The sequence below is a fragment of the Choloepus didactylus genome, chromosome 11 (assembly GCF_015220235.1).
Source record: "Choloepus didactylus isolate mChoDid1 chromosome 11, mChoDid1.pri, whole genome shotgun sequence".
Lineage (NCBI taxonomy): Eukaryota > Metazoa > Chordata > Mammalia > Pilosa > Megalonychidae > Choloepus > Choloepus didactylus.
Genome location: NC_051317.1, coordinates 9,195,330 through 9,219,513, shown reverse-complemented (window position 1 = coordinate 9,219,513; position 24,184 = coordinate 9,195,330). Strand labels below are relative to the sequence as shown.

The window sequence follows — 24,184 nt, the reverse complement described above, 5'->3', positions numbered from 1 at the left end:
CTGCAATGAGTCTGGACAGGAAATGTGAATGTGTGGTGTGCTTGTGTTTTTAATAAGGTGGTTCTGCCTAAGTTCTTCAAGTAGTCCCTCACTTGGCTGGCAATTAGACATGAAACTTCTCATTGGGTGTTTTCAAGCCAGTCATAGGGAATCAGCTGCCAGTTTACTGCAATGTGGAAAACTGCATGAGTTTCTGGGATTGGAATCAAACTGCTAATTCAAAAGGTCACCTGAAGCGGCGGCTCAAGTTTTGGGTGCCTGCGCGCTCTGCAGGCAGAAGCAAACAAAGACCCAGCCAAGAGGAGGCAGAAGCGGAAAACCATACCATTTTCCTGAAATAATTTTGGAATCATGCCTGAAATGCCGGAGGACATAGAACAGGTAAGAGCTAGCTGTTCAAGAAACAACGCACTCCACAGTTAGAATTGCTTTAAAAGCATCTCAGCAATGAAAATAAAAACTGCTGTCTTTCATTTCTTTAAAACATGTAACCCTCTGACACGGAAGACTAAACCAACTTTAGTTGTTGACCCAGGAAACGAAGCTATGGAAATCTAAGCTAAATTTCATTAATTGACAAAAATAAAACGCATAACGGAATAGCACTTTCATTTACCAGATTAAATGCAATGACATATGTGAAGATTCTATGTAAGTAAGCATTTCATCTATAGTTTTATGTTTCAGCCTTTCTTTGTCTTGACTTGAATTGAATCTGCCAACCTAACTTCTAGTCTTTAAATTTATAGACTTAGCCACAATAGGAACTTGGATTTTTTTTTGTATAACGATTGCGTTTTACTCTCATAGCACCGTTCATCATTAAAGAGTATGACTGAAAACCATAGGCGAACATATGCATTTAGAACTATAACCATTTACCTGGCAAGTATCCTAAACCCAGTTTCTCAAATATAGGCAAGTAAAGTTTTTGTTCCTGACTCTAGACAAGGCTGCTCTGGGAATCAAAATGCTAATTGCGTATGCATGTCATTAAATGTTCATATTGAGTACTTAATTTTGTGTTTTCCTATAAAGATTAGACTGAATAATACGTTTGCAACTAGAAAATAAACAAAATCCCCCAGCTTTTCTAGAAAGGAAAACCCTCACCCCTTCTCATTGCCTGCCGATTATGCATGTTTAGTGCTAAGGCAGTCCTGTCTGGGATTCCCTAATAATGCTAAACCAATTAACAGTAAGAGCCTACATTAAAATAAAAATAAAAAACAAACAAACAAAAAAAAACAGGAAAGGGAGGAACCTCAGGGTCTCTCCTGTTACAGTTCCAAAAAGGACTTTGGATTCACGTGAATAAAGGAAATGGATGCGCGTTGGGGGTTGGGTAAAAAAGAAAGTCACGGAGTTCAGACCTCGAAAAACTATTTTTAAAGACTGCTTAGAAACTTTAGCTCTAACCTAAACCCAAAAGGATTACGAAAACAAGTCCTTCTTTGAAAAATTCTATCAGTGGTCACATTTGTGTGCGACCTTTGATCTTGGTTTGCTCTAAGTCTGAACAAGAGCGCTTCACTGTTCCGTGAAAAGTCGGCGAACCCTACAAGGTCCGTGCTTGTTTTTTTGGAAGGGGACTTCTGCGGTTTTGAACTGGAAGGGAAATCAGTTGCGTGCTAGGACGTTCTAAATAGACTGTTGAATCCGAATCATTTTTTAAAAAGCGGTACAGGTGACAAAATGTCCATCATTACACCTTCCCCTTGATTCCTTCCTTTAATTCCCAAAGGCTTCTTTTAATTGCGGTGCTTCGTAAAGTGGAGTCTTCAGTCCCCTTACATCCACTAAAATGTAGATTCACTGGGCTCTGATTCCACAGATTCTTATTCTGTAGTAACGGGTTAAAGCCTAAGAATCTGAAGAATCTGCGTTTTGAAGAATCATAAAAAAGTTCACCTTCCTCCTCACACATCTTATTATTTTTATTTAGTTAAAAATAATGAGTGTAGAATTTTTGGAATTTCACACGTATTACTTTTTAGGAGCCGAGAAAGACAAACAGGTTCCTGAAGTGTTAACTGATTCAGATGCCAACATTCTTATTTTTATTCCCTTTTTCCATATCTATAAAACCCTACACGTAATGCCCCCGAGGTATACGCCCTTTGAGCTCCCATCCTCTCCCCTCATTCCCCATGACTTTTAAATATTTTATTTTACATTGTATATTATATACCCAGTTGAATCTTTTGCGTTGAGCACAGTCTGTAAACTTCCACTCACGCCAAAATTCAACCCTTCCGCAACCACAAGAAAAAGAAGAAAGGAAATAAAGGCGCGCACGCACACACAAGTTCAAAACAAAACTTGAATTCATACATTGCTTAAGTCGGGGCGGGGGTGCCGGGCTCCGTTGTGTGTATCCCTTTAAGAGTTGGCGCGTGGGCTGAAAGCGTTCCGCGTGCGCCCGCCCCTTTCTGTGGTGTCGGCGGAGCGTGTCCAATCAACACGCGTGGCCCTGGCGGCGGAAGCCGGAAGCGGAGAGCAGGGGCTGTTCTGCTAGGGAGGCGGGCCGAAGCGGTGGGAGCGGCGGCTCAAGGCGGCCCTGGGCTGGCAGAGGTGGCGGCCGCGGTGGCCGCTGCGCGAAGACAGCGGGATGGTGGGGCGGGAGAACGAGCTTTCTATCCACTTTGTTCCCGGGAATTGCCGGCTAGTGGAGGTGAGGGGTCGGACTGGTGGTCTCCAGTGGGGTCCGGGCGCATAGAGGGAGACGAGTCAGGTCGGCGGGGCCTGGGATCGTCTGCTGGCGCGCCCCACTGAAGCGTGAGCCCCCGACCCGGAGTTGCCTGAGTGTCGTTCCCCCCACTTCGGGAATTTAGGGCGGTGCCACTGAGTTTGTTTACCTCAGCGCACATCCATCATTGTTTCTCTTTCAGCCGCTGCGGCAGGAAGCGAATAGGTCGGGGTTTCACTTTCGGGTCCCGGATCTCGGCTCCCGGGATCGAAGAGGGGATTTTCAAATTTGTTTCCGCTTTGATTTTACTTTTCTTTTTCATCTTGGTTCGTGTACCTCGATCTTACCAATTCGTAGCTCTGAGAAAGAAGGGAAAGGGTGACTTTTCGGGAATAACAACAGCATTAACACATTTTACTTGCATTGTTTTATTTGATATTCATAACGCTAAGATACTGTTATTGCCCCATTTTACAGGTGAGGAAACTGAGGCTTAGATTTGCCTAACTTAAGTCAGTAAGTTTGGAGCTGGGATTCAAATGCAGGTCTGTCTCAGGCATTGAGTCACTGAAGAGTTTGCATGTAGGAAGACCTTTTATTGTGTTTGAGAGCTCCACCCCTGGTATTCCACCAATCTTTGTTCTATTCCAGGCACCCCAGCATATTTACTCATTTCGCAGAATATATCAGCACTGGAGATAAAAAAACTGTTAATGCCAGGATCAATATGTTTTATGGAGATGAAAGAGCATAGGAGATGGCTGTTTTTGATTTTACAAAATTTCTACTCTTCCAAAATGTAGCATATTTAGTCTTGGAGACTTTGAGGATAAAGTTAAGAGAAATGGGCTAAACTTACATTGCTCTTGTGTGCCCCCAAAAGTGCTGAATTCGTAATGTTACATATTGTTTATATTTATGTGTATGCACAGATGTATGTCTATGTGTGTGTATAAAGCTTAAATCTGTTTTCACAGTAGGAGTTCAATAAACTAATGAAAATGAGCTTTCATATTTTCCTTCATTAAAAATAGTACATCTAAGAGCTTGGCACCGATTGTTGGTTGCTCTCAAAACCTCAGAATTGAAACCCACTCATCAGAATAATTGTGTTATAGTTCATATTAGGGAAGCAGGCTGTAGTGATTTCCTGTTAATAATACTGTCTGCAAGGTACAGTAGGGTGACAGTGGGAGTTAGACCAATCCCACCTAGGTGGCCATGAGATCTTAAAAGTTTCTTAAGGCCCAGGAGTTTCCATTCAGAGGTCTGTGTTTTGAGCATCAATTAAAGCAATGAATATTAAACTTTGCCATATTTATGAGGTTTGAAATATAGCAAGGTATTATCATGTTTACCACTAAAATTTGAGATTACCCTAGGTTTTTTAGCAATAGTTTGCTCTTTATTTTTCTAGAACATTTTTAACAGGCGCTAAAGTAGAACTCACTGCTATGGTACTGTGTCATTTTGAAAGAGCCCTATATATTTCCCATTACTGATACAGTTTGATAACATTTGATGAGATGACATAATAAGAGAGTGGCTCCCCATTTATTTGTATTTAAATTTTCAAGAATTCTTCTAGTGTCTGTAATCTGGTCCCCTGGACTTGTTGAAATCCATACATTTTAGAGTTTACACAATAAGAGACAAATATCTTAAGACTAGTTTAAACTGATGTATAGTCTGTTTTACCTATTGTAATAAAAATTGAGAATTCATGCTTTGCAGATTGACAAAATAATTTCAGCTCTTCACAGTAGTATGGGTTAACTAGTCAGCCTTTTATTTTTCCATTCTGAGTTCTAATGGTTTTTTGAAGTGTTGAGACATTCCTTTGTTTTGCAGGACTAAATTTAAGGGAATGATGGTCCAAAGTAATTTTTATGTTTTTTTTTTCCTAACAAAACAAAACAAGTGTATTTCAAAAGCTTCGATTGAATTTGTTTATACAGGAACTCAAAAATGTAAGAGATACTTATGTTGACAACCTTTTAATTTTAGAGTGATGGATATTTTATTTGCCAACCATCAATAAACCTGCAATCTAAATGATAAAATCTTGTGTTAGTTTCTGTACTGGTGACAGAGAGAACTCTTGCAGTCCCAAGTGAGAACTAAGAGAAGAGAGGAGATGTTACCTTGTTTAAGTGAATGATGTTCTTTCCATTCTATTCAGGCCCTCTGTAGTAAGGATAATAAGTAAAAAGAATTGTAGAACTTTAAAGAATTTTAGACTAAGAGCCTTAGTCACCTTGTCCAAACAACTCATTTTACTAATGAGGAATTAGATCAATAGAGATGGAGTAACTTCTCAAAACTACATTTTGTGACACAGGACAAAACCTTAATACATAAAATCAAATGTAAGTTCAAAGGATGGAGGCAAAACTCCAGGAATTTGGTGGGTGGACCATAGAGGCAGGAAGGCCTGAGTTGCCCCAGCCTTTCATTTACTTTTACTGTAAGCAAAACCGTTAACTTCTCTTGACTTCAGGTTCCTCACTTTGGAAATAATATCTGCCCTCGTCTAACAAAGCTGTTCTTACGGTCAAAAGGTATGATGGACGGTAAAGCTGCTTATGTAACACTTGATAGTTTTCAAATACAGAATTGTGCAGCATCATTTCCATCTCAGTAAATGTTTGCACTTCAGATCCCTGTTCTTTTAGTAAATAAAATTCTTGAGTATTGACATCTGACTACTGAGTACCAAGGGCTGTTTCATATTTTTTCTCTAGGGATCTTACATATTACTCAGGTTTTAAAGTTGCATGTTCTCTGTGCAATCCCAATCCTTTTATATGTTTCCTGATATTTAAATTAAGTATTTTATATTCCCTAAAGAGACTTGCTCTTGTAACCTATACTGTATTTAATCAAATCTAAGATGCTGTTGATTATAAGGTCATCTGGGCTCTTATTTTAAGATGCACTAAGAAACACTGCCAACTTATGACATTCTTAAGAAGGATTTCTGTTTCATTCATTTAACAAAGATTAAAATGAAGATGGTGTGTGCAGCATAGGATCGAAATATGTAGCAGTTTTAACTCAATGTTTAGTAATCTTTGTGAATTGCAAAATACTTGTTCTTTGTTTTCTATTCCTAGTTTTCTTTTCCAAGGGGGAAGGAGATTTAGAAAAGTGGATGGGCATTTTTCTTTTACTTTTTTTTTTTTTTAATTGTAAAAAACGGATCTTTTTCAAAGCCTTGAACTTTCCTAGTGTTCAAGATTGCACTGGTTCTCAAAGTGGAGTCCCCAAATCACCATCATTAGCATCAGCTAGGAACTTCTTAAAACTGCAAACCTATTAGGTCCCACCTCAGGCCTACTGGATCTGAAAACCCTCCAGGTGATTCTGATCTACACTGAGGTCTTGAGAACCGCTGACCTAACAGCTGTTATCTGTTCTTTTGCTTCTCTATAGGAAGTAAAAAAACGTGAAAAACTAAGAAGAAACCAAATAATATGTCTTTTGTAGTATTTTTCCAGGGATTGTTATTGGATTTATCCTGTGTAAATTGTTTTCTTATTGTATATCTAATAGACTTGGCATGTTTTCTCCTTTTTATAATTCAGTCTTTATAGAACTGTTTTCCTGCCAAAATTTAAAGAAAATATTTTGCTGGCAGAAATTCTTGTTTTCATAGAATTTCTTGGCGGAGTCCCAGATTTTTGAAACAGAAAGCCCAGATGAAATTTCCTTCAACTTTTAGAATGTCTTGAAATTGGCCAAACTAAAGAAAATGTCTTTTAAGAGTTTACTTTATACTGTCTCCTATCAGCCCTTTCATTTCAGGTTTTTCCTTCTTCCTCTGTTTTGTTTTGTTTTGTTTTTTTTTTTTTTTTTTTTTTTTCATATAAAACAAATTGTACTTTCGATTGTTTACAGTACCATTACATAGTTGTACATTCATCACCTAAATCAATCCCTGACACCTTCATTAGCACACACACAAAAATAACAACAATAATAATTAGAGTGAAAAAGAGCAATTGAAGTAAAAAAGAACACTGGGTACCTTTGTCTGTTTGTTTGCTTCCCCTACTTTTCTACACATCCATCCATAAACTAGACAAAGTGGAGTTTGGTCCTTATGGCATTCCCAATCCCACTGTCACCCCTCATAAGCTACATTTTTATACAACTGTCTTCGAGATTCATGGGTTCTGGGTTGTAGTTTAATAGTTTCAGGTATCCACCACCAGCTACCCCAATTCTTTAGAACCTAAAAAAGGTTGTCTAAAGTGTGCGTAAGAGTGCCCACCAGAGTGATCTCTCGGCTCGTTTTGGAATCTCTCTGCCACTGAAGCTTATTTCATTTCCTTTCACATCCCCCTTTTGGTCAAGAAGATGTTCTCCGTCCCACGATGCCGGGTCTACATTCCTCCCCGGGAGTCATATTCCACGTTGCCAGGGAGATTCACTTCCCTGGGTGTCTGATCCCACGTAGGGGGGAGGGCAGTGATTTCACCTTTCAAGTTGGCTTAGCCAGAGAGAGAGGGCCACATCTGAGCAACAAAGAGGCATTCAGGAGGAGACTCTTAGGCACAAATACAGGGAGGCCTAGCCTCTCCTTTGCAGCAACCGTCTTCCCAAGGGTAAAACTTATGGTAGAGGGCTCAACCCATCAAACCACCAGTCCCCTATGTCTGTGGTCATGTTAGCAACCATGAAGGTGGGGTAGGCAAATACCCCTGCATTCTCCACAGGCTCCTCAAGGGGGCACTTAATCTTTTTTTTATTTTTTTTTCCCTTGTTTTTCTTTTTTTTTTTTTTTTTTTAATTTTCCCTTCTTTTTTAAATCAACTGTATGAAAAAAAAAGTTAAAAAGAAAACAAACATACAATAAAAGAACATTTCAAAGAGACCCTAACAAGGGAGTAAGAAAAAGACAACTAACCTAAGATAACTGCTTAACTTCCAACATGTTCCTACTTTACCCCAAGAAAGTTACATAATATAGCAACATTTCAGTGAACTTGTTCCTACTACATCCATCAGAAATTAACAGACCATAGTCATTTCTGGGCATCCCCAGAACGTTAAATAGCTTATCTGTTCTTCTTGGATTATTGTTCCCCCTTCCTTAATTGCTCTCTACTGCTAGTTCCCCTACATTCTACATTATAAACCATTAGTTTTACATTTTTCAAAGTTCACATTAGTGGTAGCATATAATATTTCTCTTTTTGTGCCTGGCTTATTTCGCTCAGCATTATGTCTTCAAGGTTCATCCATGTTGTCATATGTTTCACCAGATCGTTCCTTCTTACTGCCGCGTAGTATTCCATCGTGTGTATATACCACATTTTATTTATCCACTCATCTGTTGAAGGACATTTGGGTTGTTTCCATCTCTTGGCAATTGTGAATAATGCTGCTATGAACATTGGCGTGCAGATATCTGTTCGTGTCACTGCTTTCCGATCTTCCGGGTATATACCGAGAAGTGCAATCACTGGATCGAATGGTAGCTCTATATCTAGTTTTCTAAGGAACTGCCAGACTGACTTCCAGAGTGGCTGAACCATTATACAGTCCCACCAACAATGAATAAGAGTTCCAATTTCTCCACATCCCCTCCAGCATTTGTAGTTTCCTGTTTGTTTAATGGCAGCCATTCTAACCGGTGTTAGATGGTATCTCATTGTGGTCTTAATTTGCATCTCTCTAATAGCTAGTGTAGCTGAACATTTTTTCATGTGTTTCTTGGCCATTTGTATTTCCTCTTCAGAGAACTGTCTTTTCATATCTTTTGCCCATTTTATAATTGGGCTGTCTGTACTATTGTCATTGAGTTGTAGGATTTCTTTGTATATGCAAGATATCAGTCTTTTGTCAGATACATGGTTTCCAAAAATTTTTTCCCATTGAGTTGGCTGCCTCTTTACCTTTTTGAGAAATTCCTTTGAGGTGCAGAAACTTCTAAGCTTGAGGAGTTCCCATTTATCTATTTTCTCTTTTGTTGCTTGTGCTTTGGGTGTAAAGTCTAGGAAGTGGCCTCCTAATACAAGGTCTTGAAGATGTTTTCCTACATTATCTTCTAGGAGTTTTATGGTACTTTCTTTTATATTGAGATCTTTGGTCCATTTTGAGTTAATTTTTGTGTAGGGTGTGAGGTAGGGGTCCTCTTTCATTCTTTTGGATATGGATATCCAACTCTCCCAGCCCCATTTGTTGAAAAGACCATTATGGCTCAGTTCGGTGACTTTGGGGGCCTTATCAAAGATCAGTCGGCCATAGATCTGAGGGTCTATCTCTGAATTCTCAATTCGATTCCATTGATCTATATGTCTATCTTTGTGCCAGTACCATGCTGTTTTGGCAACTGTGGCTTTATAATAAGCTTCAAAGTCAGGGAGTGTAAGTCCTCCCACTTCGTTTTTCTTTTTTAGAGTGTCTTTAGCAATTCGAGGCATCTTCCCTTTCCAAATAAATTTGATAACTAGCTTTTCCAAGTCTGCAAAGTAGGTTGTTGGAATTTTGATTGGGATTGCATTGAATCTGTAGATGAGTTTGGGTAGAATTGACATCTTAATGACATTTAGCCTTCCTATCCATGAACATGGAATATTTTTCCATCTTTTAACGTCCCCTTCTATTTCTTTTAGTAGAGTTATGTAGTTTTCTTTGTATAGGTCTTTTACATCTTTGGTTAAGTTTATTCCTAGGTACTTGATTTTTTTAGTTGCTATTGAAAATGGTATCTTTTTCTTGAGTGTCTCTTCAGTTTGTTCATTTCTAGCATATAGAAACATTACTGACTTATGTGCATTAATCTTGTATCCTGCTACTTTGCTAAATTTGTTTATTAGCTCTAGTAGGTGTATCGTCGATTTCTCAGGGTTTTCTAGATATAAGATCATATCATCTGCAAACAATGACAGTTTTACTTCTTCTTTTCCAATTTGGATGCCTTTTATTTCTTTGTCTTGCCGGATTGCCCTGGCTAGCACTTCCAGAACAATGTTGAATAACAGTGGTGACAGCGGGCATCCTTGTCTTGTTCCTGATCTTAGAGGGAAGGCTTTCAGTCTCTCACCATTGAGTACTATGCTGGCTGTGGGTTTTTCATATATGCTCTTTATCATGTTGAGGAAGTTTCCTTCAATTCCTACCTTTTGAAGTGTTTTTATCAAAAAGGGATGTTGGATTTTGTCAAATGCTTTTTCAGCATCTATTGAGATGATCAATTGATTTTTCCCTTTCGAGTTTTTAATGTGTTGTAATACATTGATTGTTTTTCTTATGTTGAACCATCCTTGCATGCCTGGAATGAACCCCACTTGGTCATGGTGTATGATTTTTTTAATGTGTCTTTGGATTCGATTTGCAAGTATTTTGTTGAGGATTTTTGCATCTATATTCATTAGGGAGATTGGCCGGTAGTTTTCCTTTTTTGTAGCATCTTTGCCTGGTTTTGGTATTAGATTGATGTTAGCTTCATAAAATGAGTTAGGTAGTGTTCCATTTTTTTCAATGTTTTGAAAGAGTTTGAGTAAGATTGGTGTCAGTTCTTTCTGGAAAGTTTGGTAGAATTCCCCTGTGAAGCCATCTGGCCCTGGGCATTTATTTGTGGGAAGATTTTTGATGACTGATTGGATCTCTTTGCTTGTGATGGGTTGGTTGAGGTCTTCTATTTCTTCTCTGGTCAGTCTAGGTTGTTCATATGTTTCCAGGAAATTGTCCATTTCTTCTACATTATCCAGTTTGTTGCCATACAGTTGTTCATAATATCCTCTTATAATTTTTTTAATTTCTTCAGGATCTGCAGTTATGTTACCTTTTTCATTCATTATTTTGTTTATATGGGTCTTCTCTCTTTTTGATTTTGTCAGTCTAGCTAGGGGCTTGTCAATCTTGTTGATCTTCTCAAAGAACCAACTTTTGGTGATATTTATCCTTTCTATTGTTTTTTTGTTCTCTATGTCATTTATTTCTGCTTTAATCCTTGTTATTTCTTCTCTTGTACTTGGTTTAGGATTGGTTTGCTGTTCATTTTCTAGCTTCTTCAGTTGATCCATTAGTTCTTTGATTTTGGCTCTTTCTTCCTTTTTAATATATGCGTTTAGTGCTATAAATTTCCCCCTTAGCACTGCTTTTGCTGCATCCCATAGGTTTTGGTATGTTGTGTTCTCATTTTCATTCGTCTCTATATATTTAGCAATTTCTCTAGCTATTTCTTCTTTAACCCACTGATTGTTTAGGAGTGTGTTGTTTAACCTCCAGGTATTTGTGAATTTTCTAAGTCTCTGATGGTTATTGACTTCTAATTGTATTCCATTGTGGTCAGAGAATGTGCTTTGAATAATTTCAATCTTTTTAAATTTATTGAGGCTTGTTTTATGTCCCAGCATATGATCTATTCTGGAGAAAGTTCCGTGAGCACTAGAAAAGTATGTGTATCCTGGTGATTTGGGATGTAATGTCCTGTAGATGTCTGTTAAATCTAATTCATTTATCAGATTGTTTAGGTTTTCAATTTCCTTATTGGTCTTCTGTCTGGTTGATCTATCTATAGGAGAGAGTGATGTGTTGAAGTCTCCCACAATTATTGTGGAAACATCAATTGCTTCCTTTAGTTTTGCCAATGTTTCTCTCATGTATTTTGTGGCACCTTGATTGGGTGCATAGACATTTACGATTGTTATTTCTTCTTGCTGAATTGCCCCTTTTATTAGTATGTAGTGGCCTTCTTTGTCTCTCAAAACATCCCTGCATTTGAAGTCTATTTTATCTGAGATTAATATTGCTACACCTGCTTTCTTTTGGCTGTAGCTTGCATGAAATATTTTTTTCCATCCTTTCACTTTCAGTTTCTTTGTGTCCCTGTGTCTAAGATGAGTCTCTTGTATGCAACATATTGATGGTTCATTTTTTTTGATCCATTCTGCGAATCTATATCTTTTAATTGGGGAGTTTAATCCATTTACATTCAACGTTAAAACCGTGAAGGCATTTCTTGAATCGGCCATCTTATCCTTTGGATTATGTTTGCCATATTTTTCCCTCTCTCTATTAATATCCTTTATTGTACCCATACCGAATCTCTTTAGTACTGAACCTTTCTCCAGGTCTCTCTGTCCTGTCTTTGTTTCTCTGTCTGTAGGGCTCCCTTGAGTATCTCCAGTAGGGCAGGTCTCTTGTTAGCAAATTCTCTCAGCATTTCTTTGTCTGTGAAAAATTTAAGCTCTCCCTCAAATTTGAAGGAGAGCTTTGCTGGATAAAGTATTCTTGGCTGGAAATTCCTCTCACTCAGAATTTTAAATATATCGTGCCACTGCCTTCTCGCCTCCATGGTGGCTGCTGAGTAGTCACTACTTAGTCTTATGCTGTTTCCTTTGTATGTGGTGAATTGCTTTTCTCTTGCTGCTTTCAGAACTTGCTCCTTCTCTTCTATGTTTGACAGTGTGATCAGTATATGTCTCGGAGTGGGTTTTTTTGGATTTATTCTATTTGGAGTTCGCTGAGCATTTATGATTTGTGTATTTATGTTGTTTAGAAGATTTGGGAAGTTTTCCCCAACAATTTCCTTGAATACTCTTCCTAGACCTTTACCCTTTTCTTCCCCTTCTGGGACACCAATGAGTCTTATATTCGGACGTTTCATATTATCTATCATATCCCTGAGGTCCATTTCGAGTTTTTCAATTTTTTTCCCCATTCTTTCTTTTATGCTTTCATTTTCCATTCTGTCATCTTCCAGGTCACTGATTCGTTGTTCAACTTCCTCTAGTCTTGTACTATGAGTGTCCAGAATCTTTTTAATTTGGTCAACAGTTTCTTTAATTTCCATAAGATCATCCATTTTTTTATTTAGTCTTGCAATGTCTTCTTTATGCTCTTCTAGGGTCTTCTTGATTTCCTTCATATCCCGTACTAGGGTCTCATTGTTCATCTTTAGTTCTTTGAGTAGCTGCTCTAGGTGGTGTGTCTCTTCTGGTCTTTTGATTTGGGTGCTTGGGCTTGGGTTATCCATATCGTCTGGTTTTTTCATATGCTTTATAATTTTCTGTTGTTTTTGGCTTCGTGGCATTTGCTGAACTTGATAGGGTTCTTTTAGGGTTTGTAGACCAGTTGAAGTCCTTATCTCTAATTTATCAGATCTACAGCTTCGTGGAGTACACTTTCTCTAACTAACCAGCAGGTGGCGTCCACGAGCCACCTGTTCTCCACAAGCCAGATCTCCCCTGCTTAGCCTTTTTGGTGAGTGGGGGAGTGAGTCTTGTGGGGCCCAATTGGTGTACCAAGCTTGCGTGTGTAGTTGGTGTTGCCTGCCCTGTATGTGGGGCGTGTTTCTGGGCAGTCGGGGAGGGGGGGTGGCCCTAACAATGAAATCTCCCTGATGATCCTAGAGTTTTAAAGCTGCTGCAATAGTCTAATCCTTCAGTTCAGTCCTGCCACAGTTTGTCTCTGCCACTGACCCACAAGTCTTTGGTATTGGCATATGGCTCCTGAGACTTGCAAGTGGGCCCCTCTTCCAGGCTGTGCACCCCGGGTCCTCTGTTGAGGGATGACTGTGCTATGTCACAGGTGAGTGCCGTCCCCCCAGGGCAGTTCTGGGCTGCTGGGCTGTGTTGGGAGGCTCCCAGTCTGCTCAAATGATGGCTGAATGGGGCTCTGTTAATTCACACTGCTCCCCCTTCCCAGCTCTGGGACATTCAGCTGAGGTTGCAGGGAAGGCTGATGTCCACGCCCAGTTTTGTGGTGTGTGCCTGTTATTTGAAGCACTTCCGTCACACTGGGTTGTCTGGGGCAGCTCTGGGCTATGGGGCTGGCGATGGGCAGGAGTGTTTCCTGTCCACCAGGATGGTGGCTGTGAGCGGACACCCCCCTTTTCTTGGGAAGTTGTGTTGTTTAGTGAATTTTCTCAGCCACTGGATTATTGCCTTTTGTCTCAGAGCTCTCTTAGTTCTGCTCTTGACTTGACGTGCCCAAATTTCAATTCTTTGAAGCTTTCTGTATTGAGCTTCTTAGAGTAATTGTTTTAGAAAAAGCAAAAAGGATTTAAAAAAAAAAAACAAAAAAAAAACAAAAAAAAAACGGCCCTCCTCAGAGATCTAATGGGTTATTGAAATGCTAATAGACAAAGCAACCAGGGCCATTAAGGAAAGGTTCACAGGGCAGAGAGATCAGCCTTGCTTCGGGATTTGCATATGCGCCTCAAGGCCTGATCTCCGCCCTTCCCCTTTCTGTGTTCACCAGAACTCCAAAAATCCTCTGCTTTTATTTTGGAGTTTTTCGTGTTGTTTTTTTTCTATGTCTGTCTCCTCTCTGCTGGGCTGGCTGCTCTCAGAGTCTCTGGTGTCTGGTCTCAGTCTATCTATGGTTGGAGTTTGAATCAGTAGAATGAGTTTCCGATAAGAGCAGCCACTGCAATTCTCCCTTCTCCTTCCCGGAGCTGACAGCCCCTCCTCCCCCGGGACTGAGCCTGGCAGGGAGGGTCGCTGGTCCCCTGGCCGCAAAAACTTACAGATTTCGCTGATCTCAGCAGTTCCACGTTTTCATGAGTGTTGTATGAAGTATGCCCAAAGACAGATTGCTCTGTGGTGTCCAGTCCACGCAGTTCCTGGCTTTTTACCTACTTTCCTGGAGGAGTAACTAAAACATACAGCTCACCAGTCTGCCATCTTGCCCCGCCTTCTTGTTTTGTTTTTAAATGTATATTCTGGTAAGTAGTTAAGCTGAATCTAGATATTGTATGCATATTTAAACTTTTTGACAGTGACTAATAGAAAACTTGAAATAAAAAGCTTCCAGTTGTTAAGAGTTAACAAACCGTTTTTTTGTTTGTTTTAAATAACAAATGTTGACTTTATTCAAGAGTTTTGGAGGAAATTTAGTTTTACTCACCTTGGGAAAAGGGAAAAATTTTAAACTTTGTCTTGGAAATATAGAATATATTTCTTAAATAGTAGTTGTTTTAAATATGTGTGCAAGGAATGTTTTCTTACAATAACAACACATGCCAATTTAAAGTATCTTAGAAGGTTTTTGTTTTCTTATCCTCTGTATTTATTCCTTCAACATTCCTATGTAGATGCACTTAGAATTAACTCATAAACATTTATCAGTTTATTAAACATAGAAACCATATCAGTGTTGTAAGAAGTATATTTATTTTTCTTGACTAGTATTCTAATTTTCTCGGATCTGTTAAAATATAAATAAATGAAAAAGATTTGAAAGAAAATATAGGATTAAAAACTGAAGACCAGAACTGTCAACTTGTAAACTTATTGATAGACTACAGCCCCAGTATATAATCAGGATAAAATAAATAAGCTCAAAACTAATTGTATGTTTTTATAAACTGAAGGACATAACTGAAGTTTATGTTTATTACTCATTTGGGCATCTTTGATCAGAAATAAAAGATTTTCCATTAACGTAAGAAATCTGAATCTGTTCAAATCAATAATTCCTTATGGTATCATCTTGTTTTTCTTTTTTCTTTTTTTTGGTAAGATTTTACTTTTTTCTTAAGTGATGCACTTGTCAATGCAGTTTGATTAATCTTCGTTCTAACTTAAGAATTGGTTTATAGATGTGGTACATGTATCAAACTGCTTAGGTTTTAGACATTTAGTATACAATGATGGGGAATAATTTATTTGAGAGTCTTATTCTCAAAGTAAATAATCCTTTTTATCCCTTCTCCTTTTAGGAGGAAGTTAATGTCCCTAATAGACGGGTTCTGATTACTGGTGCCACTGGGCTTCTTGGCAGAGCTGTGTACAAAGAATTTAAGCAGAATAATTGGCATGCTGTTGGCTGTGGTTTTAGAAGAGCAAGGCCAAAATTTGAACAAGTTAATCTTTTGGATTCAAATGCAGTTCATCACATCATTCATGGTTTTGAGGTATGATTTAGTCTGTTTATATTAACACAAACATGAACTCTGTTAATTGTCTGGAGGTTATAGAAAATGTTTTGGTGATGAAGGAAGTTACAGTTCTTGATAGATCTAAGCTATTAGGCAATAGTAAATATAGTGCATCTTTTTAGCACTGTAAGGTACTAGTATATGCAGTCCTTAAAAAGATTAGGCTGGGAACTAATTTGAGAAATGACAGAAATATGAAGCATTTTATAAAAAGCTAGTATCTATGGAGTGCCTTCTAAGTACCATATTCTATGCAAGCACTTTTTGAATTTTATCTGTAAACCTTACAACACAGCAAATGTTACTTTGTAAATGGTATTCTGTTTTAGAGCTGAGGAAGCAGGCTCAGAAAAGTTAAATAAGTTGCTGTCCATGGTCACACAACTAGTCAAAGAAAAATTTGTTTATTGTTTCACCTTTTTCCAAATCTGTAATTCATATTTTTTTCTAAAAGTGTGATCCAAGGAACACTTGCATCAGAATCACTTGGGGAGCTTTGTTTCTTTCTTTCTTTCTTTTTTAATGTAATTTTATTGAGATATAATCACATAACATACAATCCTTCAAATTGTACAATCAGTTGTTCACAGTATGGTCATATAGTTGAACTTTCATCCATCACCACAATCAAACTGTGAACATTTTCATTACTCCAAAAAATAAAATAAGAGTTAAAATAAATAAGAACATCCAAAACATCCTAATTCCCTCCTCCCCCCATTGTTCATTTGCTTTTTTAAAAAAATACAGTTTGAGATATATCCACATGCACTACAGTCATCCATAGTGTACAATCAGTTATTCACAGCACCATCATACAGTTGTGCATTCATCACCAGAATCCATTTTTGAACCTTCTCCTTACTCCAAAATAAACACTAAAAGCGAAAAAGAACACCTAAATCTGAGAACTTACTTTTAAGCTTCACTTCCAGAGATTTTAACTCACTGAATCTGTAGTAGTGCCCAGGTATCTACATTTTAAGAAACACCTCAGCTTATACACATTAAAGTTTGGTCTATGGATACCCTAGCCCTATCTGTCAGTCGTCATCCAAATCTTAGCTCTGGTTCAGCTCTTTTGGGAACTAGGTGTCATTTCTTGCCCAACAACCCTTTGCATTCCTTTATCTAATGTCTGTCACATTATATTGAAATGGTCTGTTTATATAAATTATAAATCTTTTCCATTAGATTATAAGATCCTTGCTCCTAGCACAGTGCCTGTCATATAGGTAACATACTAAATATAACTAGGAATGTAATTTTCTTGTAAAGCTGATTTTCTTTAAATTATTGGTTGAAAAGATCTGAACTTATGAATCTAGTTGTAATTGATATTACTCTTCCTTTCACAAAATTTATTAAACATTTAAGTCATTTATATAACTTTATAATGTATCTCCCATCCAAAATTAGGGATGGAACTTGTTTTGATTTAGAAATACAATTGATGACACAGAGAATTTTGTCTGGTAGGGGTCACTAAATTGCTCTTTCCTTTTCAAAGTTTATACATACATTTTTTTTTCAGGGAGTTCAAAACTTGGAAAAGAAGCATGACAAAACTACATTAAAAATTATAATGATTTATTCCTTAGTTGAAGGAATTTTGACTTAATGAACATTTTTCTTTGAAGTAATTTACTCTAGGAATGCTGTGATTATCAATTTTATTCCTTCTTGGATTAAAAATACATCACTGCTTAACTTCCAGCCTCATGTCATAGTACACTGTGCAGCAGAGAGAAGACCAGATGTTGTAGAAAATCATCCAGAGGCTGCTTCTCAACTTAATGTGGGTGCTTCTAGGAATTTAGCAAAGGAAGCAGGTAATGAAGACTTTATAAAAGCTCCATAAAATATTAAATGATCACTGAGTTTTTAAAGATTAAAGTTCTATAAATCATTAAAAGACTTTTTTTTAATATGTCATGAAGAAGAAATCATTCTAAATTCCAGTAAAGAATAATGTCATGTAACAATTTAATGCATTGTTGTTTTGTTTGGTAGCTGCAGTTGGAGCATTTCTAATCTACATTAGCTCAGATTATGTATTTGATGGAACAAATCCACCTTATAGAGAGGAAGATATACCAAATCCCCTGAATTTGTATGGCAAAACAAAATTAGAAGGAGAAAAGGCTGTCCTGGAGAACAATTTAGGTGAGGTATAATCTCTTTCACTCTTTTTATTATTTAGGACTCTTTTTTTTTTTTCCTGGCATATATATTTTTTTAATTTGAAAAGAAATTAGTCAGGAAACAAATTATTAGAGAAATGATATGTAGAAAAATATGTTTTTAAGGAAGAAGAGAAACAAGAAATTTTGAAATCCCAAGGGTAACTGCTTTGTGACTCCATCAGACTTTTTCCAGGAGCAATGTATATATAAATATACATGTTTATATATAGAAGATAAGTCATATAGTGCACACTTTTATTATAAGCTGCTTTCAGAAAATATAAATCAGTATCAGTTTTCATAGCTTGAGGTATTCTGATTTTATATAACTTTTCTATTTCCTTACATGTGTGTACAAATTAAAGTTATATAACCTCCTTTAAAAAAATTAAAAAGAAATTTAAAATTATAAAGGATTAAAGTCCTCTTGTAATGCTTCTTCTGGGAAATAACATTTGATGCTTATATACAGAAATATTTTTTGTGTATTTAAAAAAAAATGCAGACAATGTTTCAAAACTTGTTTTTTCCTCACATTTTTCCATTTCAATACATATGGAACCATCTCTGGGATATTTTATTCCTATTAATAATTGTGATGTACTTGTTTTCATAGACCTTCTCCACTAAAACTAGTGCCTCAGACCATGTTCGTGAGAAGCATCCCCTCATATAGGATTCCCTACTGATGACTGTTTAGTTTTTCAATTTTTTTTATTATAAATATTCCTGGAAGCAGCATCTTTGAATAGATAGCTAAGTACACTTGCCCAAGAAGTTAATTTTATTAAAAAAGTGTTTGTTGATTTTCATTTAAAGTGTTAATTATCTGGAAATTATTATAACCCCTCAGCAGGGACCAGTACACTCTACCACAAAATTCCTTATTCAGTGGCTCAAGAATAATGCAGTGAACACCCACATATATATACTCTTCACATAGATTAACCAGTTGTTAACAGTTTGTCACATTTGTTTTATGCATATACTTTTTTTCTTGCTGAACCTTTTGAATTTTCCCTCAGAATACTTAAGCATGTATTCTTTTGTGTGTGTGTGTGTGTGAACTTTAACATATATACATAACAGTGATAACTTTCAGTGTACTATTTCACAAGTAGTTAGAAAGCAAATCTCAGAGAGTATCTTGGGTCACAGTTCCACAACTTCAGCCATTTCCATTATTGTAAAATAAAAAATACATAGAGGAAGGTGTCATCTCTCGACATACAAGTCAACAAGCAGTCATATAGGTAATTTAAAAAATTGTTATGGATTACAGCTCCACAATTTCAGTTCTGTCCTTATTAAAGCATGTGTCTTTTAAGAAAAAGGACATTCTTCTGCGTAAATTCAACTAGGTTATCACTTTTAGGAAATTTAGCATTAGTGCAATATTTTAATCAAATATACAGTCTATGTAGGAATTTCCTAATTTTCCCAGCAATATCCTTTGCTGCTTTTTTTTCTTTTTAAATCTAGGATCCAGTCAAGGAACATTCATTGCACTTAGTTGTCATGACTAGTTTTATTTTTAATGATCATAATATTGTAGAAATTATATATATTGCTGCATAAAAATACCCCAAATGACAGAAGATGCTTTAAAATATTCAGGATCACATGACCACGTTTGTTAAATTGGCATTATCACAGGTGAGCTGTGCCATTTTAGTACGTTTTTATTAAAAAGCAAATTGTCTGCTTTGATGTTACTGAATTTAAATCTACGCATTTTCACTTACCTCAAGCTTTTAAATGTTGTATGCTTTTACTTAATTTCTAGGAGCTGCTGTTTTGAGAATTCCTGTTCTGTATGGAGAAGTTGAAAAGCTTGAAGAAAGTGCTGTGACCATTATGTTTGATAAAGTGCAGTTCAGCAACAAGTCAGCGAACATGGACCACTGGCAACAGAGGTTTCCCACACATGTCAAAGATGTAGCCAGTGTGTGTCGTCAGTTAGCAGAGAAGAGAATGCTGGTGAGAAGCTCTGAAAGAATTCCTAATTTCTCTGTTTGTGAAAATCTAGTTTATCTTTTCCATCCTTGAATTTTCATAGCTGTACATAATGTTAATGAGCGAAAGTTAAGGTGCTTATTTGTTTTAAAACTAGAAAACCAAGCAAAAGTCATTTACAGATAGACTGTATTAATCTTAAAAATGTTATGCTTTTATGTTTGAGTTTGTTTTTCAAATACTACAGACCCCGTTTGTTGTTTCTTTTATTGCAGGATGACTGACAGCTTATAGTCTTTAGATAAAGTAATCAACTAATGTCTTTCAGGAAGTTGCTATGGTTAAGATAGTTGTAGTTCCAAAGAAAAATTTAAGTAGGACTGTATATTTTTAGCCACTTGAAGACTTATTTGTATTATTATTACTTTTTTGGTATTTCAGTAGGAGTTAATTTTAAACATTTGACAACTTTAGAGCCAAATAGACTAGCCATAACAAAAAAGATTAGAGACTTATTTAGTTCAGAATATTAAAAATAATAGGATCATAATTTAATATATAAAAATTCATATTTATTTTAAATATATTCTTTGACAGTATTTAACAATGCTGTGATTAATTAGCTCGTCTTGATAAATGGTTCTATTAAAGTTTGGCTTTAGCTTCTTAGGATAATTAGAAATACTCATTAAATTAGACTGTGTTTCCCTAAAATTCTCTAATCATTTTTAGTATTCTCACGAATTAAATAAAATTCAAGCCAATTCTGTTTTTCTTTCAAAAAATTCGTAAGGCTAAAGTCCAGAAATTGCTTTTGGTATTTAGCTGGAAATATTTATAGGGATTTGACTTTAGATATCTTGTTGAGAGCATTCCAGAAAAGGAATTTTAGTCCTTGGACTTTTTAATTTGTTTTCTTGTCAAACCTACTGTTTCCCTCAACTTGAAAAATTGAAACTAATTTGAATTGTTTTGTGTTCTTGTTCTTAGGATCCATCAATTAAGGGAACCTTTCACTGGTCTGGCAGTGAGCAGATGACCAAGTATGAAATGGCATGTGCAATTGCAGATGCCTTCAACCTTCCCAGCAGTCACTTAAGACCTGTAAGTACATGGCATTCAAAACCGTCTCACTTCGTGGAAGTCCAGATCCATCACTACAGTGTGTCTTATTGATAATACTTTTCTTGTTGCTTTGGACATCTAAGGTAACTTCACTCCCAATACTAATCACAGTGAACTTTGCTTATATGTTGGCAGTTTATATTGCTACTTTTCTCTAAATTAATCATCTGTAAACTCCATTAGTGTTGATGAAATTTATAGAAAAAGTATGGTCTTGATTATGACAGACCTTTTATTAATTTTATTAGGTATGATTGAATCAGATTTCTTGCACTAAGAGCAAAGGGAAGTAGCGAATATAAAATCTCAAGATGTGGCTCTTAATTTACTTTTGACTTTTTATTTTCATCTTTCTTAAAGATTACTGACAGTCCAGTCTTAGGAGCACAACGTCCAAGAAATGCTCAGCTTCACTGCTCCAAATTAGAGACCCTGGGCATTGGCCAGCGAACACCATTTCGAATTGGAATCAAAGAATCTCTCTGGCCTTTCCTCATTGACAAGAGATGGAGACAAACGGTCTTTCATTAGTTTATGTGTATTTTTTTTTTAATGAAAAGTATAGTGTGTGGCAATTTTCAAAGAAAAGGGAATTAGTTTTGTATGAGTGCTCTTTAATTGTGAAACATGATCTTTCAGGTAAATGATGCTCTTGCACTAGTGAAATTGTCTAAACAAAGGGGCAGTGATGCCTTGTTTGAAGTAATGATCTTTCTGTTTATCATTTTGTTTGTTCTGGCTTAACTTGCTCTTTAAGTATAGTGAATTATGATTCTTGAATGTTTGAGAGCCAGGATGAAATAGATCTGCTGTAGACTTTTTTTTATTTTTTTAATGAAATGCATTGTTCATCATTTTCAGGATTTTTGCAGCAGTTGACCGTTTTATGTTGATTGTTTGAAAGTGTGTTAAAGTAATACGAAAATCATTGTGTTCAGTATTTGCTTTGCTTGAGCTCAGATCAAAATGTTTGAAGAAAGAAACTTTATTTTTGCAACGTAAGTGCCGTTTTTATGCTTGAGATATTTCAATATGTTTCTTTATATTGGAACTTCACACCTCCTGCTTTTGTAGCAGTGTATGGTGAGCACTTGAGGGAGAGAGGGAGTGTGTGAGTGTATGTGTTTGTATTTTTAAAATACGTATATGCCTGTCCTTTTCACTCCATGTCGCTAAGTGATATTTCATATATGTGGTTATACTACTAATAAAGGGCCTTGTAAGTCTTTGACCATTCATGAATAATAATAAATATGTACTGCTGGCATGGTAATTCTTAGTTTTCTTGTATTTACTTCTTTTTTTAAATGTAAGGACCAAACATCTATTTGCTGCTTTCATTTTCTTATCATGTGACATTGATGCATACAAAAGAATATAGTTAAGATTTATTGAAATATACAATACAATAGTAAAATGAATACTGATTAATCCACCACTCTCAATCTAGGGTGTTACAGGTATTGTATCTACTTGTGCCAATGGATTGTTTTTTAAATAACTAAAAATAAATTATTATATAATTTTGTTATATTTTACATTTATATAGAATGTGCCTTCTGAAGAATGCAGAATAACTTTTTCCTTCCTTCTGAATAACTAGTTTTCAGGTGACCTTAGCCTCCATGATATTTTTAGTGCTGGACAACTAAGCCAAAAAGGTAGGTAGGGTAACTTGGTTTCAGATTTTCTAATTTCACTTCTGAGGTATTTTTCCCTAGATTATGACTTTATTCCCTCATTAAAAAAAAGTACTTGGTTCTGATTTCCTAGTGTATTTAGAATTGTGGGTTAAGAGGATCAGATGGTTTTTGGTAAAAGCAGTAATTCCCAGACCACATTATGTTTTAGAATTAACCAGGGGCATTTTACTGATACTTGAGCCCTATCCTAGATCCACTGAAATAGAATTTCTGGAATTGAGATCTGCTTATCTCTTTTTAAATGTTTCCCAGGTGCTTCTAACATAGCCAGCCTGGCACTTGCATTTGGCAGCCACTGAATTAAAGCATTCTTTTTTTTTTTCAAGTTACTACATTTCACATACTACAGAAATTCAGAAGTTGCAGAGAGTGAAAACCTCCTTCTCATTCTTCTCCTCTAGACACCTGTTTTCCACCTGTGGAGGAAACCTATGTAGATCCATTCCTTGTCTGTATTTCTGGAGGTATTCTGCTTATACAGGAATCCAAACATACAACATATGTATGTGTCTTCATACTCTAGCCATCACCTTTATTTACACAAATAGTAGTATAAACACTTTTTTTCCCCTACTTTGTTTTATTCACTTAATATGCCTTGGAATTTGTTCTATATTAATTCAAGACTTTTTTTTTTAAACCATTCATTTTGAAATAATTTTAATATTACAGAAAAACATAAAGAATGCCTATATTCTCCCTCCCAGATTCCCCAATTTTCAGATTTAATCATTCATCCTATCATTTTCTCTTTCCCTCTTTTTCTCTCTCTCTTTCTCTCTCCTCCCTCTCCCCCCTACACACTAATTTTTTCCTGAATCATTTAGGAGTAAGTTGCAGAAGTGCTGCCTCATCACCCATATAGTATATACACTTTGGTGTGTGTTTTCTAAAAACAAAGACACACTTCCACATAACCCTATAATATAACCATCAAAATCAAGAAATTAACATTGATAAAATACTAACATCTAATACACAGACCTCATTCAAGTTTCATCAGTTTTCTCAATAATGTCCACAATCTAGGATTACTTGTTGCATTTCTTAGCATGTCTCTTTAGCTTCAGTCTGGAACATTTCCTCCATAGTTTTTTGTTTTTCATGATCTTTATATTTTTGACATCTGTGAGAAACAGTAAATTCACAGATACCTCCAATTCTAGTCTTGCTTCCTTCTTTCCATATAGCTTCTTTCTGAGACACCAAAACATCTGGCTCCCATTATACTCATTATACTTACTATATTCTCATTATAATTATCCATCTCACCCATCTATAAGAAACATTCTTTTGATCACACCTACCAAATCCCCTCCATTCCCCTCATCACACAGGACTCCATGAGCCTGCTGATCACCCTCAACCCCCTTGGCCCTGGCTCTGATGTCAGTGATCATGTGGGCCACTGTACCAGATCAAGGACCCTCCAGCCCACACAGGACAGCATGTCTCCACAGAGTACCAAAGAGAAGGAGCTAAGTGTTCTTTTTTAAGGTTGCGTTTACTCTTCTGAAGGAATGAATTAACCCAATTCATTTAATCAGTCTCTTATTGATGAATTTTAGGTTGTGTGCAGTCATTAGAGCATTCTTTTAGTAAGCCCACTGGGTCAGACATTCAAGTT

General features: G+C 36.5%; 1 protein-coding gene across 4 annotated transcripts; it reads left to right on the top strand.

Annotated features, from left to right (window-relative positions):
• The first annotated feature begins 234 nt into the window (after nt 1-234).
• On the top strand, nt 235-22,127 carry MAT2B (methionine adenosyltransferase 2B). 4 transcript variants are annotated; one of them, XM_037799304.1, is made up of 7 exons: nt 235-381; nt 15,369-15,563; nt 17,305-17,419; nt 17,601-17,753; nt 19,560-19,753; nt 20,720-20,833; nt 21,215-22,127. In XM_037799304.1, the coding sequence occupies exons 1-7, from the start codon at nt 352-354 to the stop codon at nt 21,383-21,385; spliced, it is 972 nt and encodes a 323-aa protein (XP_037655232.1). In that variant the 5' UTR covers nt 235-351; the 3' UTR covers nt 21,386-22,127. The 4 variants fall into 4 exon arrangements, with proteins under 4 accessions (XP_037655232.1, XP_037655231.1, XP_037655234.1 ...); XM_037799303.1 differs by lacking the exon at nt 235-381 and adding an exon at nt 2,521-2,674; XM_037799305.1 differs by lacking the exon at nt 235-381 and adding an exon at nt 14,317-14,372.
• The last annotated feature ends 2,057 nt before the right edge of the window (nt 22,128-24,184 follow it).